Below are 14,246 nucleotides of genomic sequence, written 5' to 3'. Positions count from 1 at the left end.
TTTTATTTATTTTAATAATTAATATAAATTGATATTTTTTTTATCACGAACAAAAATGAATAATAATATAATATTAGTTTAAACAAATTTATGCACATTAACTCATTCATTAAATATTTTTATATTAAAATTAATAAATCAAAATATTATTATCTTGTTTTTTAATAAAGAAAATAAAAATAAACTAAACTTAAAACAATTATTATTTGAAAAAATTATGTAATATATAACTACTAAATTTTGAATTATAGTTAAATGATTAAGTGTGTTTCAATTTATTTATCTCTTATCAGTCAGTTTTTTTAAGCCCCTTACCAACTAGTTTAATAGTTGGTTTCGATAAATATTTTAACTTACTTAACTGATTTATATTTTCTAACTAGCTTATTTACTAGTTTTCAACAACTCTAAGGAATTATTTTATTTCCTTAATCTTTTCAAAATTAAAATGGATGGAATGCAGGATGAGTGTGTTAAAATTTAAAACTAAATTGGTATATAAAAATGTTAGCATTTCTAGTAGAATCTGTTCATGCAATTATTTTGTAATCAATATACTTTCCACACTTGTTGACCGAATCTTAGAAAATTTACAGTGGGGTGAAAATTAATTACGACTGGTTTAGTTCTGTTTTTTTATTTCTTATTGTTGTAAAAACTTTGAAAAAAAAATAAAGACATTTTCACTCATACGAGGATTGGTGTTGCACATTCAAGATACTCTCACTCACTGCAAGAGATATGGGACACATTATAACACATTGTTCTTGGTTATAGGAACAACACTGAAATAAGATTTTTGAAGAAAAAATCATAAACACACTCACAAAAGAGAAAGGAAAATTTTGAAAGATGAAAACTTCATGATTACGAAGTAAATAGCATTTATAACGCGCCCCAGTTTCCATTCATCGTCGTCAACTGCCACCCTGTCTCCCTCTCTTTCCCTTTCTTCATTTGCATTCAGCCTTCAAACACGCCACGATATTTTACCGATATTTTCACGTCTCATCTCAATCACTCGCGATAACTTTTCCTTCTTCAGTATCTCACGAATAACAACAAAGAAAAGAACAATGGAGTGAGGATGAAGAAGCAGACTCAAACTGAAATCTGGTTCTTCCCTTCACTGGTCTTCACTCGTCTCATGCTGCAATCAGTTTCTTTCAAAGTTAACAAAAAAACCCACTTAATTCTTTTTTATTACTGTTCTACCCACCCCTTTATTGCATTGCTCTGCCTCTATATCTCTATATCTCTCTCATTCTCCTTTCTATTCATTCATTTCCAATTGCAACAACCCGAACCTCATACTCACTCACCTTTTTTCTTTTTATGAAACAAACCCCTTTTATTAATTATTTATTATTATTGAATTAAATAAACATTATCTTCATTTTCTTATATTTAATGAATACATCTTTTCTCATTCTTCATCCCTCCTCTATTAATTAATCCTCCTTCATGGACCTGCTTCTTTCTCAGTTTCAGAGCTCTTCCTATCTTGGCTTACCTTGCTCGCTTTCATCTTTTTAAGAACCCTAAATTATTATCCAGCTAGTGTACTTTTCAAATGCACTTTCTGTTCCAATGAACAAGTGAAATAAGAAGCCAAAGAGAGATAGAGAGAGTGACAGGAAGAGAGAAGGTTTGAAAATGCGTGTGAAGGAAATGCACCCCTTGTGCTGTATCTCGCTGGAAAGTCCGGGGATCGGGAGCGACTCTCCGGAGCCCGACGCTGCCGCGTTGTCCAGGACGAGGAGTCTCCCGGCCGGTGGATCTGACGGCATTGCGCGGAGGGGATCCGAGGCCACCGTGGCCGGAGTTCTCTACAAGTGGACCAATTACGGCAAGGGATGGAGATCCCGCTGGTTCCTCCTTCGCAATGGCGTCCTCTCTTATGCCAAGATCTGTTGGTCGGAAAACCTCAACCTCCTCTCTCCGGTGGATGAGGTGCGCCTCATCGGAGAAGTCACCGCCAACCGACTTGCCAGAGATGCTGCTACCATTCGGCGGAAGAGTCACAAACCTCCTTCCTCCTCTGCCGTAGTGCATCTCAAGGTATATGATTGTTAAATTTTCATTATCAAATTTTTTAATTATTTGTTTCGATTATGATTATGGAAATTTACTTAGGTTTATCTTTGGTGCTGATCTGAATCACTCAATATAGTGTGGGTCAGGTCTCACTCTCGCTTTGGCAGTGTCGTGTTCACTGTTTTTGGCGCTACCTGCAACTTTCCTGTAGAGGCAATGTTCTTTCTTTTTATTTCAAAAAAAAAAATAAAAATCGTAGAATAAACTTTTCTGTCTTAGTTTTTTTATTTCGATGTGATGATTTCACCTCATTGATTTCCGACCATGAAAATTATCAAAGCCGCTTCAGATTTAGATTGTTCTTGTGGCAGTGTAAAAAGGTGGAAGAAAACCTGAAAGAAGCTTTGATGCCCGAGCAATAACATGGAAACCCGCTGGTTTCTATTAAGCTTTTTTTTTTTTCAGAGTTTCTTTCTCTCTCATCTGGTCTCCTTTCCAAATTCTAAGTTTCCAAATTCTAAGTTGCGATGCAATGCAACTTTTTAATTCCTGTTTTACAGTTTTAACTGGTTGTTAATGTGTAGTGGGTCACATCAACAGGTGGCCGAGGAGGGTAGGGATAGCCTACTATTAGCCCTATGGCATTAACTTGCGGTCACGTCATGCATCTCTCTGCCTTCCCTTCATTCACATTGGTTGGAATCAATCTGCTTCAGCTGTGTTAAGATTTCACTGCTTCTTCCTCGCTTGCACTATTCTATCATCACTCCCTTCACTTCGCACTTTTTCATTGCAATGCCATTTTTCTGCAAACTCCAACTCCTTTTTTATCTCTTCCCATTTTAGCCTACCAATGCGAAAAGTCTAACCAAAATAACACCAATCTGGAAACTGGAATCTAGCAGCAACTTGCATTGGTTTTGCCCTTCAAGAGTAAAATGACAAGGACGGATTTTTTTTTTTGTTTTCTTTTTTAATACAAGGGGTTTAAGTTGAAGACTCTTTCTATTAGATGAGAAAAAAAAATAACAGTGGGGAGGTGATCTAAAGAGAGGTGTAATTAGGGATCTCGTACTCTGAGTGTCTTCCAGGTGTGAGCCTCCTTCCTTGTAAACTGTAAAGCTTCGACCTTGCTTTAAGGGGAGAAAAACCGAAAAAGCAATTTCAGTTATTAGTTTTTTCTCTTTTATATATAGTTAGAAAATTAAAAAAGTTAAAACATATGGAAAGGTTCCTCTTTTGTCTTTGTCAACAGAAATATGTTTACGTGGGACTTGCCACCATGGTGGTGGGGCATCGTCCAGTTCATTATATAATGTCTTTTTTTTAATCTTTTAAAATGGGTGCTGCTACTGTTTAAGGTCAACAACTCTTCTTCTCCCCGGATAAAAGGGAAAAACAAAAGGAAGTTGGAGACAGTAAGTTTTGTTTTTTTACATCATTACCTCCTATCTCAAATTATTCTAGTCTAGTAATAGTAGCATCTTGCCGTGATGCCCCAGTGAGATAATTTCGTTTTCAAGCTTTCTGTATAAACTTAATTTGTCTTCTCAAGGTGGGCTCTCTTCCCCACTTGTGTTTCTCATGGGGACATGGCTAATAATAATCAATCTTCCTCGTTCTTCTGGTTGTTGATAGCTGCTGTTGGTGCAATGTTTCGCTGTACTGCAAACATTGTATATGAATTTTTCTAAATTTTAAAAACCACAAGTTGTTATACGTCATTAGATTTTACTTTTCGTGTTGTATTTTCTGTCTTTAATTTAAAATATAAAAGAAAATTGGGTAATAAAAGTGCTTCTTCGGAGATTTGAAATTTAAGTTTTCCTGTATGAATCCTAAGCAGATCTCGTCATTCAGAGAGAGCAAGTCGGACGATAGACGGTTCTATATATTCACAGCAACAAAAACTCTCCATCTGAGAACTGATTCAAGGAAGGACCGTGTGGCGTGGATTCAAGCTTTGGTTTCAACCCGAGAATTATATCCACTTCGACCACTCAGCGACCATCTCTCCCTCGCACCGAATCATATATCTGTATCAACCGAAAGGCTTAAGAAACGCTTACTTGAAGAGGGTGGCAGTGAGAGCCTTGTCAAAGAGTGCGAGCAAATCATGTTTGCCGAGTTCTCTGAATTACAAGAGCAACTTCATATACTATGTCAAGAGCGAAGGAATTTGCTTGATACAATAAGGCAGCTGGAGGTAATTTCATTACTCACATGTGTGCTTTACCTTTGGAATTCTCCAGACAGTTTATTTGAGAGCTTGAACCACTGTTACGCATAAGTTTACTCCTCACACATCTCAAATTTGGTGGAATAGCCGATACTAATCCTCTAAATTATGAGTTATATTACTATAAAACGATTCATTATGATTTGTTCCTGAAGTACACACGCACACACACACACACATATGTTTGTATATTAAAGTTCTGTGGTGGGTGAGGTCTTGGGTTGGGTGGATCAACACTGTATTACTGAGCCAGCTTGACAAAAACGTTCACATAAATTACTTGCACAGTAAAAGTTTACTTGTGATAGCCATTCCAAAGTACTTTTTCTTTAATGTAACGTGATATTATCTTGTACTTGAGCTTTCACTGTTTTAAACTTTGTTATTTCAACTTTCGATTTTGGTTCCCCAAATTTATACTAATTTGACTAATGCTGTAATTAAATTCAGTAGTTTTTTTATTTATTTATTTCTTGCCATGCATCGATCAAATGGTAAAAGTTGTATAAAACACTTCTCCTTATTTTTGTTCTTGCCTAATACCCATATATATACCTTTCATTAGTTTCACTAGATATATTCTCTCTAAAATTATTGGTGTATTTGTTTTTCTTTTTCCTGGACCTCTGGTTATTGAATTGACTGTAATAGTGCATTATTACATTACATTATTGTTGTACTTATTCTGAGTTTGTAAAACAGGTGGGCATATACTCTAGTTATGTATGGCTCTATCTTCTTATGATAGGATAAGCTATTAATGTGTGCATATATAACACAAATCAAAATTGGAAATTAAAATTTATATATTCCCTTGTAAAGACTTACAATTTTCATCTGAGAAGGACTCCTGTAATAAGAATACAAAGAGAGACAATTTCACACTACAATAAACTAATCTACCCCGCTGCCATAGACTCCTCATCATGGGAAAGTATAAGGAGAGTTATTGTACACAACCTTATTCTTACATATAAAAAGAGACTGTTTTCCGAGTTGAACTCGTGACCAATTGACCACCAAGACATAACTTTACTGTTGCACTAGGAGGCTAGTATTGCTGTCATTACTTCACCTTACAACTTTTGTAAAAGAAAAAATCCAAGAAATGAGGCATTGTTGTTTTTTGGTAGAAACGAGAACTAGGTCTAATTGCATACGTTATATCACATGATGTGTTTGGTTCATTTAGTCATGAATTTTGGCTGATTTATTGGTTTTTCTAATAGTATTGTCACCAGTAACTTTCTTTGATGGCGTTGTTTGTTGATCATCTCCTGCACCCAAACTTATATATGTGTGATGAACCATGACTCATAATTGATTGTGATTTGCATACCCCGTTCACGTTTTTCTTCTTCCTAGCTTTATATTTGAAGTGTACTCGCTATCTTTTCTGTATGTCAGCATATGTTTAGTTTCAAGACGTGCAAGGTTTTGTTCCTCTGTATATGACTTACTGAACTAGTATTTTGTTATTGATCATGGACAGGCTGCTAATATTGAACCTGAGGCCTCTGCCTTGCACGACAGTGAATACCAATTAACGAAGAATGGCTTTTCAAGTTTAGGACATGGAAAATATAGCGGTATTACGTTATGTTTATGCTTCTAATTATAATCTATACATATGCTGTGCGATCTTTTCTCTTTGAAATTTCATGTAGTTAGCATGTCCCAGTATTCATATTTTAGAGTCTTCGTTTTCTCGATAGTGATCGTAGGGACCTAGAGTTTGTGATATAGACATGAAGAATATTGCTTACAAACTAATTTTCGAATTATGGAAAGTATTTTGTTATATGTCATTAGAACGTGAATCTATATTTTCTAATTTGAAATTTTCTTAAGTGAATAATTTACTAGTAGCATTTTCTTCATGCTGTTTGCCTTTGAACTCGACAAAATTGATTCTTCAATATTTTAGCTATCTTGTAGATTCAAATTGGCATGAAGTATCCTTCAAAAGTCCAACTGATTGCCTATAATTTCTTGTGTATTTTATGTTCAGATAATTATTTTTGGGGTATACAGTATTTTGGTTAAATTAATATATCTTTTTTTAAAATTAATATAGTGAAAATAGTTTTGAACCAACCGTTTATTGTTTTTTTTATTAAGTATTTGAAAACATTTAAGGGGGTGTGTTTAATACCTTTAACTCATGCACCTGGTGTACGTAATGGAAAAAATATGATTAGTTTTTGTGGTAGATCGCGGTTCACCTCTCAATACTTGGTTTATCCCCTTATATTGTACCTATTTGTAATGAACTTGATGGACATATTTATTTCAAATTTTGTATCCATTAAAGCAGAGAGAAGGAAAAACTAGTATATTATTGTTTATTGTTGTCTCTACTGATCATATAAAAGGCCTTCTGATAATTGCAGAAGTATATATATGTTTCGGTAAATATGATTGCAATGAACCTTTCTACAACCTTTGATATATATTTTTCACACATACTTTTTGATTTTCAGAATGCAGTACTACTGAATCATCGGACGATATTGAGAAACAGGAGATGGAGGAAGTGTCAGATGAAGATGAAATCTCATATTATGACACTAAAGAGTACTTTACAGAACTTGGTTTTAGGTGTGGGTCCACAGGAGCTTTGGATCCAATGAGCATGTCTGGGGAAGCTAATACACAGTCCATTGATTTGGAGAACAATCACGTTGGGGAGACGGTCAATGGTTTTGGGTACCCTCAGATAGCAAGGCGAAAGAAGCTTCCAGATCCTGTTGAGAAGGAAAAGGGCGTTAGTCTTTGGTCAATTATCAAAGACAACGTGGGCAAAGATCTCACACGAGTTTGTCTTCCTGTATACTTTAATGAGCCAATTTCATCTCTTCAGAAATGTTTTGAGGACTTGGAGTACTCCTTTCTTCTCGATAGAGCTTATGAGTACGGGAAAGCGGTAAGCTATACTTCTTTCTCTTGAATATGCTATTCTTTGATCTTGCACTGCAAACATGACAAATTTCAAACCAGTTTTGGTATATGACCTTTTATTGTTTTATTGGTCTATTTTATATATGAATTTCCCTAGGATATTTGTTGTCTCGATATTTGTACTGAATGGAATGTCTATACTATGTAGTGTCCTTCAATATTTGATTGGTAATATTGATAGATTTCTGTCTAATTTTCTGGAAAGGTTTGCTTCATGCTGTTAAATTAGTGAGTTTCCAATGACTAGTGCAACTATATGTAAACATTATCGTTTCAGGGGGAAAATAATTGTCAAACTTGTCTTATTTGTTGTTTGTTTGAATTGGCTACAGGAGTTGTACTATTTGGTCAATTTCATTTCCCCGCAGTTAAAGGGAAAGAGAGGGAAGGGGAATGATAATATCTACATGACTCAAATTAAATTCCTGAGTTACTTTGAAATAAAACTACCTCAACGATTTCGTACAAATTTGTTTTTGTCTTGAAATAAATAGTTTATATCAATTGCCTCAGTGGCAACTGGTGCATTTGCTTTTTATATACTGCTCTATTCTCAGATGAATCCAAGTAATTTTGAGCGGGAGACTTGTGTTAATAATCATTTGGCAACATTTAATTATTCACTTGGGAGATGACATTATTTAATGCTATTGAATCTATGTAGCTGTTCAACCCTTAGAGTTCTATTTTCAGGGAAACGGTCTCCTTCGGGCCCTGAATGTTGCTGCCTTTGCTGTTTCTGGATATGCATCATCCGAAGGTCGTCATTGTAAACCCTTTAATCCGTTGTTAGGGGAAACTTATGAAGCGGATTATCCTGACAAAGGAGTTCGTTTCTTTTCCGAGAAGGTTAGTTACTTTGTGATTTAATGATACCGATAATTGGCCGAGATGTAGGCTGCTACATATGTTGCTGTGAATTTAACTTGGGCTAAAAATGTGATACAGCCGTAAATGGCATACATTCTAGTTTTGGTTTCAATATCGGTGACTCAACCTTTACCTTATAAAAGTGAAAATTCCAACAAATATACTTCCATGTAAGAAATTTTTTATTTACTAAATTTAAAAATAGCAGAATGTAAAGTGATTAGGAAACTGATATTAAGAAATGGGACGAAACTGAAGAGGATGTTTTAACTGGTGGCATGCAACTTGCTAATCGAACAATGGTTTTGTCATGCTAATATTATCTCATTCTTTTGGTGGGGTTAACCTGCTTAAATTATTGTTGGACCAAAAGATAGTGGTCCTATCATAAGCTCAACACCCTATAGAGTGTGCAGGCAGGTAAGTCAATTTACCCGCCAATATTTACTGTTTTCTCAAACAACTAATTACGTGTGAAACAGGTGAGTCACCATCCAACTGTCGTTGCCTGCCACTGTCAAGGTAGAGGATGGAAGTTTTGGGCCGACAGTAACATTCGGTCAAAATTTTGGGGAAGGTCAATTCAGCTTGACCCAGTGGGTGTTCTGACCCTGGAGTTTGATGACGGTGAAATATTTCAGTGGAGCAAGGTGTAAATCGTGAAATGACTCTGTTTACATTGATTATTTGTACTGGCTAGTGCTAGTGACTTGGCTTTCTAAGCTTCACATTATAATATATTTACATTAAATTATAAATAGTTGTTATAAATATTTTTGTTTCACCTAGGTCACGACAACAATTTATAATCTTATCCTTGGGAAAATATATTGCGATCATCATGGAAACATGGACATCCGTGGTAATCGCCAATATTCGTGCAGACTTAAGTTCAAAGAACAGGCGATTCTTGATCGAAATCCTCACCAGGTAGGCTTGTCCTAGTTATATTCTGTAGCAGCTGCTTTGTCTTTTGAAGTCTGATATATTGTTTCCCGTTTACGTACTAACCCAGCCTGTTCATAGGTTTAATTTGTATAGTCTGTATTTTTTATTTTTGTCTTTCTGCCCCGCCCAAAATATCTGAAGGAATCTTATCTTCTGTGTGCTTTTTACCTAACAAATTGTTCATTATAATGTGCTGTATGTCTAATTAGGTGCATGGCTTTGTTGAAGATGTAACGGGAAAAAAGGTTGCCACATTGTTTGGCAAGTGGGATGACAGCATGTATTATGTTAACGGTGAAGCGAATGTGAAACCGAAAGATTGCACTTTGTCAGACGCAAACTTGTTGTGGAAAAGGACTAAGCCACCTTCTAATCTCACTCGGTACAATCTGACATCATTTGCAATCACACTGAATGAGCTTACTCCCGGGCTAAAGGTATAATGATGTATTTAATCATTATTCGATGCACCTTTTCCTTTTTCTTCTTATGCATCTCTAATGGTTTGTTATAGCCTTTTCTGATCCCGGGTATTTGATCACGGATTAAAGGAGAAGCTTCCACCCACGGATTCCAGGCTGAGACCAGATCAGCGGCATCTAGAGGATGGGGAATACGAGAAGGCTAATATCGAAAAACAAAGGTTGGAAAAGAGGCAAAGAATGGTATGTTTAAACTCTTTAACGTTTTGTTCGAGAAACGTGCATTATATATTTTCTTTTTCTCTTTCCTCACCTTTTATTTGGTCTCCTTGTCTGACCAGGTGTTTCTGAATTTCTGAACTGTGTAAGCTAAACATATTAATTACTTGGGTAAAATGTTGGTTTTGCTTTCTGTACATATAACCATTTTTGGTTTTAATCTTTCATTTTTTGTTGTTACTTTTTAATATTATAAATAATCTTTTCTAAAATTATTTCAATCATCGCTTTTTAATATTATTTAGACATACTACACGTCATAAACTATTTCAGAATAGTAATTGAAATGACATTGGCTAAATGCGTGTGGCACCTCGTGATGCTTATGATTTTTAAAAGAAAATTATAGTAGTAATATCAATAAATTTTTTAATAAATAAAAATAAATGTTTATGTAATCTTTATATTTGGAGGATTGTTTGATAATTAGGTTGTGCAGTTTGTGAATTTTGTTAATATGCATTATTTATTCTTAGAAGTATGTTAACCAGTTAACTTACTCTTAAAAAGGTAAGTATGAATATTGTAACTATAATTATTAACTTAAACCAATTTTTTTTAGTAATAATAACTTAACTAACTTTATAGAAGCATTAAGTGTAACTTCTTAAAATATAAGTAAGCGAACAACTCTGCTTGTGTATTGATAGTCGGTCTAGTATAAGTTTGTGCTATTTGGTAGGTTGACTTTTATTATAGCTGATGGTCAGTGAATCTTTTGATGTCGTTGACCTATATTTTGGTGATCATCACGCTTTTCATGCAGTCAAGGAAAATGCAAGAAAATGGATGGCAGCCTAGGTGGTTCCGCAGAGAAGGTGACAACGGAACGTTTCGATATATTGGCGGGTATTGGGAAGCGAGAGCTCTAGGAAGATGGAATGGATGCCCAAATATCTTCGGTGAAGTTTATGAAGGAAATTTTGATCCTTTAGGTGCATCTTGATTTTAGTTCAGGTAATATTTACATCTGTTCAAAGCATGTTGGTAATATCTATAAAACAACTTCTAGCTTGCATGCATGAGACATATCATAGGTCTTAAAGCACCTGTTCACCAAAGAACGTTCCATTGGAGATGACATGCTAATACGGTTGCTGTGTTGCAGATAGCGATAATAATGAATGCAAAATTGTGTGTGGAGGGTTTCCTCGAACCTTCTTGCATGGCAGCAAATTATTTTTGCTGAATCGAAGGGAGGAGGGTAGCCTTTGGGAACCTTCGGAAACGAGGCTCTTTGCAGTTCTGGTAGGAGGACAGGTTTGTGGATTGCCCTTGTCTTACACGAATTTAATAACAAAAACAAGGAAAGGGATATCATATACACAACATCAGGCTATTCCATCTGAGAGTTACTTTCCGAACTTAAATGATTTTAATCGCCTGCAGCTGCTGAAATTTGTAATTAGCCTAATGGACCTAGCATTACACGTACACAGCTTTTCAGCAGAAAGCACTATACTGAGAATATCAACTGAGGCTGTTACTTCCACTAGATGAGGAATATATTTGAGCAAAGTTTTCAGCTTAGTAACACTTGTTTTATTAGTTTGTCTAGATTGTCAGTTTCTTTTTCTTAAATTTTGCTAGTTATGTAATTATTTGGGGTGTTAGCTCTATCTTGATCCTGATATAGTCACTGACTTAGCCGAAAGGCAATCAATTTATTTCGTATTTGTTTTGATTTTCTAATTAATAAATGGACGAGTTGTGTTATCTCCCTTGAAGTGTACCACTACTACTTTGTTTCACGTCAAAATCTTTACATTGCATAAGTGCATGCGAATGAAAAGGGGGCAGAGGGCAATGCTAATGGACCAAACAAGAGAGACGAGACAAACAACCATTTTTGTACACCTCATCTAAGCATCTACAAAATTAATTAGGTTCTCTCATTAGATCACTTGGTTCTATAGGACTTTATATTGATGGGATAGTTCTTTTATTTATTACTCATTCAATTCTAACCTATTTATTTATTATTTTTATATCTGTAATGTCTTTATCCAACTTTTTACATGTTTAAATATAATATTTTAAGTTAATAAAATTGAATCAAATGAGCTGATTCTTTAATCTTCAATTTTTTTTATCAGAATATATATATACATATAAAGTGCTCTAATCTTTATACAAAGTATTAAAATATTTACAAAGAATGTCTAGGTTTCATTTTCTCCTCTTCTAACCGCATCAAAAGCTTAATATTATATACATGGCACGATTTAGAATCCTAATCTTATTACCACATCAAAAGCTTAGAATTATCTATCCTATTTTGCTCACAAAGCAAAACTATCAAGATTACAATGCTTTCTTGTTAAAACATCTACCATCAAACTAATAAAAATTACATTTAGTTCTGCTACATGGATATACCCCAGTTTCAACCTGCTACGTTATTGTTACCTATATGCCTACATTGTTTCTCATTTATGCTTGCAAGATTGGAAAATAGCATGCCAAACTTGTAGTAAAAGAAAAACAACATATAATAGATTTTCTACCCAATTTGTTGATCCTCCAAACAAGTAGATTCCCCGTTGCCTTCTTCCAATATATGAAGCACGTTTGCACTAATTCCAGTTCAGCCAACATAAATTTATAATAATGTGACTATTCCAAACAAGATTATATCTATAATGATTGATTAAATTTGATTTAGTTCTACATGTTTAATCAATTCACCATGTAGTCCCTGATGTTATTAGCTTATACCTATCAATGAACCACTTCATATACATACATTTTATCATCCTAACCAATATCATTGATATACTCAAACTATATGGGTGTGCAATGCCTGCTGTCAACACAATAATGGTCAAGCCATAACTTATAAAGGTGCCTTTTCCTATACTGCCCATGACTAAGTCTATATTAACTCTGTTTAATATTTGATTATGATTCGTTAAACTTGGGTATTATATTTTTATACCTTGAAGGCATGTTTGTGCATTCCTAAATATTTTCTCTTCAGCCACTTTACCATTGTTAAACAATATAATTTTTCTCTATTTTCATATGTTTCTCACTGTACTCACCTGAATAACCTTTCATATATATATATATATATATATATATATATATATATATATATATATATATATATATATATATATATATATATATATATATATATATATATATATATATATATATATATATATATATGAATCAAATCATACTAAAAAACTCTTATATATCATTCACTCTCAATTAGAATAGAATTTACTAGTTGGGATAACATAACTAATCATGGAGGTCTCTTATCCCAATGATTAATGATAGAAGACCACAAAAATATACTTTATAAACTCCTAAGTACCTTAAGAAAATACGAATGAATGAAAACATTCATATAAAAATGCGTAGCATAGCAAACAAATACACTATTATCTCAAAATCAAGTTCAATTATTTATTATGCCTAAAATAATAAAGAACATTATTTTTTCTCTAATCAAAACATTGACTTCTGCTCCAAAAAAAGAAGCATATCTTTACTTACAAACATCATTTTTGAGTGAAACTAACATCATTAGTAAGCTAACATCTAGTACTACAACTTTTATAAAGGTTATTTTTCCTAACCACATCCAAAATGTTTCTTAAAGGGGATTGTACTGTCCTAAAAGTAAAATATATTCCTCACCTCATCTCTTACATGTCAGATATAATTTCTGTACAAGTGTATCATGTGCTAAAATTATAATCATGAATTTTTAACTATTTTTAACCTAAATAATATAATTAATTCATATATCTTGCTAAGAAATTCAAACCCCAATATGTAACATCACAATTTTACATCAATATGAATAACCACGTTCTATTTATAATGATTTACATAATTTTATAAGATTATAAAATTCAAATGTTTTCACATTACATAGAAATAAATTTAGAATCTTTTAGGTTATGTTCACTTTGAAGGATGAATTTGGAGGAGAGTGTGTGATGAATTTAAGGGGATTTGAAAGTTAGTTGAATGTTGTTTTTTTGAAAAAATTTGAAGGTGAGTGAGAGTGAATTTGAAAATAAAATTTGTGAAAATTAATATATGATTTGATCGATGTGACATATAAAAAAATGATTTAATTGGTAGAGATTGAAGATTATCAATATATCATTAGTAATAAAATTAATATAAAATAATAATTGTGAATAACACATATAATTGTAAAAATTATTATTAGAAGAAAAAAAGTAAAAATTAATTTTTAAAATAAAAAATATTATTTAAATAAAGTGAAATAATTATTTTTAAAATATAATATTTTGTGAATATAAAGGATGGAATTCAGTACACTAATGTTGGAACGAAATACATTGACGATGGAATCGAAGCCGTGAAAGTGGATAAGGGATGGTATAATCAAATACTATGGAACCTAATAGAAGTCACTATAACCAAATGTGCTACATTATGTCTTTTCTACATGGCTTGGAATTGATTCCAATTACAAGGTGAATATGGTAATGATAATA

At 33.4% G+C, this 14,246-nt stretch overlaps 1 protein-coding gene across 5 annotated transcripts; it reads left to right on the top strand.

Moving 5' to 3' along the window:
* Positions 1-1,204: 1,204 nt before the first annotated feature.
* On the top strand, positions 1,205-11,472 carry LOC124823423 (oxysterol-binding protein-related protein 2A-like). 5 transcript variants are annotated; one of them, XR_015783775.1, is made up of 12 exons: positions 1,301-2,061; positions 3,881-4,243; positions 5,769-5,865; positions 6,760-7,202; positions 7,931-8,086; positions 8,590-8,757; positions 8,897-9,037; positions 9,265-9,492; positions 9,607-9,720; positions 10,523-10,713; positions 10,865-11,016; positions 11,146-11,472. XR_015783775.1 is itself a non-coding variant. In XM_088104843.1 (11 exons), exons 1-10 carry the CDS (start codon positions 1,657-1,659, stop codon positions 10,700-10,702), a joined length of 2,295 nt encoding a protein of 764 aa, XP_087960969.1. In that variant the 5' UTR covers positions 1,301-1,656; the 3' UTR covers positions 10,703-10,713; positions 10,865-11,472. The 5 variants fall into 5 exon arrangements, 3 of the variants coding, with proteins under 3 accessions (XP_087960969.1, XP_047151571.2, XP_087960970.1); XM_088104843.1 differs by having other exon boundaries at positions 10,865-11,472; XM_047295615.2 differs by having other exon boundaries at positions 1,304-2,061; positions 3,884-4,243; positions 10,865-11,472.
* Positions 11,473-14,246: the final 2,774 nt, after the last annotated feature.

This window comes from Vigna umbellata, chromosome 1 (assembly GCF_029865625.1).
Source record: "Vigna umbellata cultivar VRB3 chromosome 1, Vumbellata_1.0, whole genome shotgun sequence".
Classification (NCBI taxonomy): Eukaryota; Viridiplantae; Streptophyta; class Magnoliopsida; order Fabales; family Fabaceae; genus Vigna; species Vigna umbellata.
The sequence above is the reverse complement of the archived record's forward strand: the minus strand, read 5'-3'. Positions and strand labels throughout refer to the sequence as shown.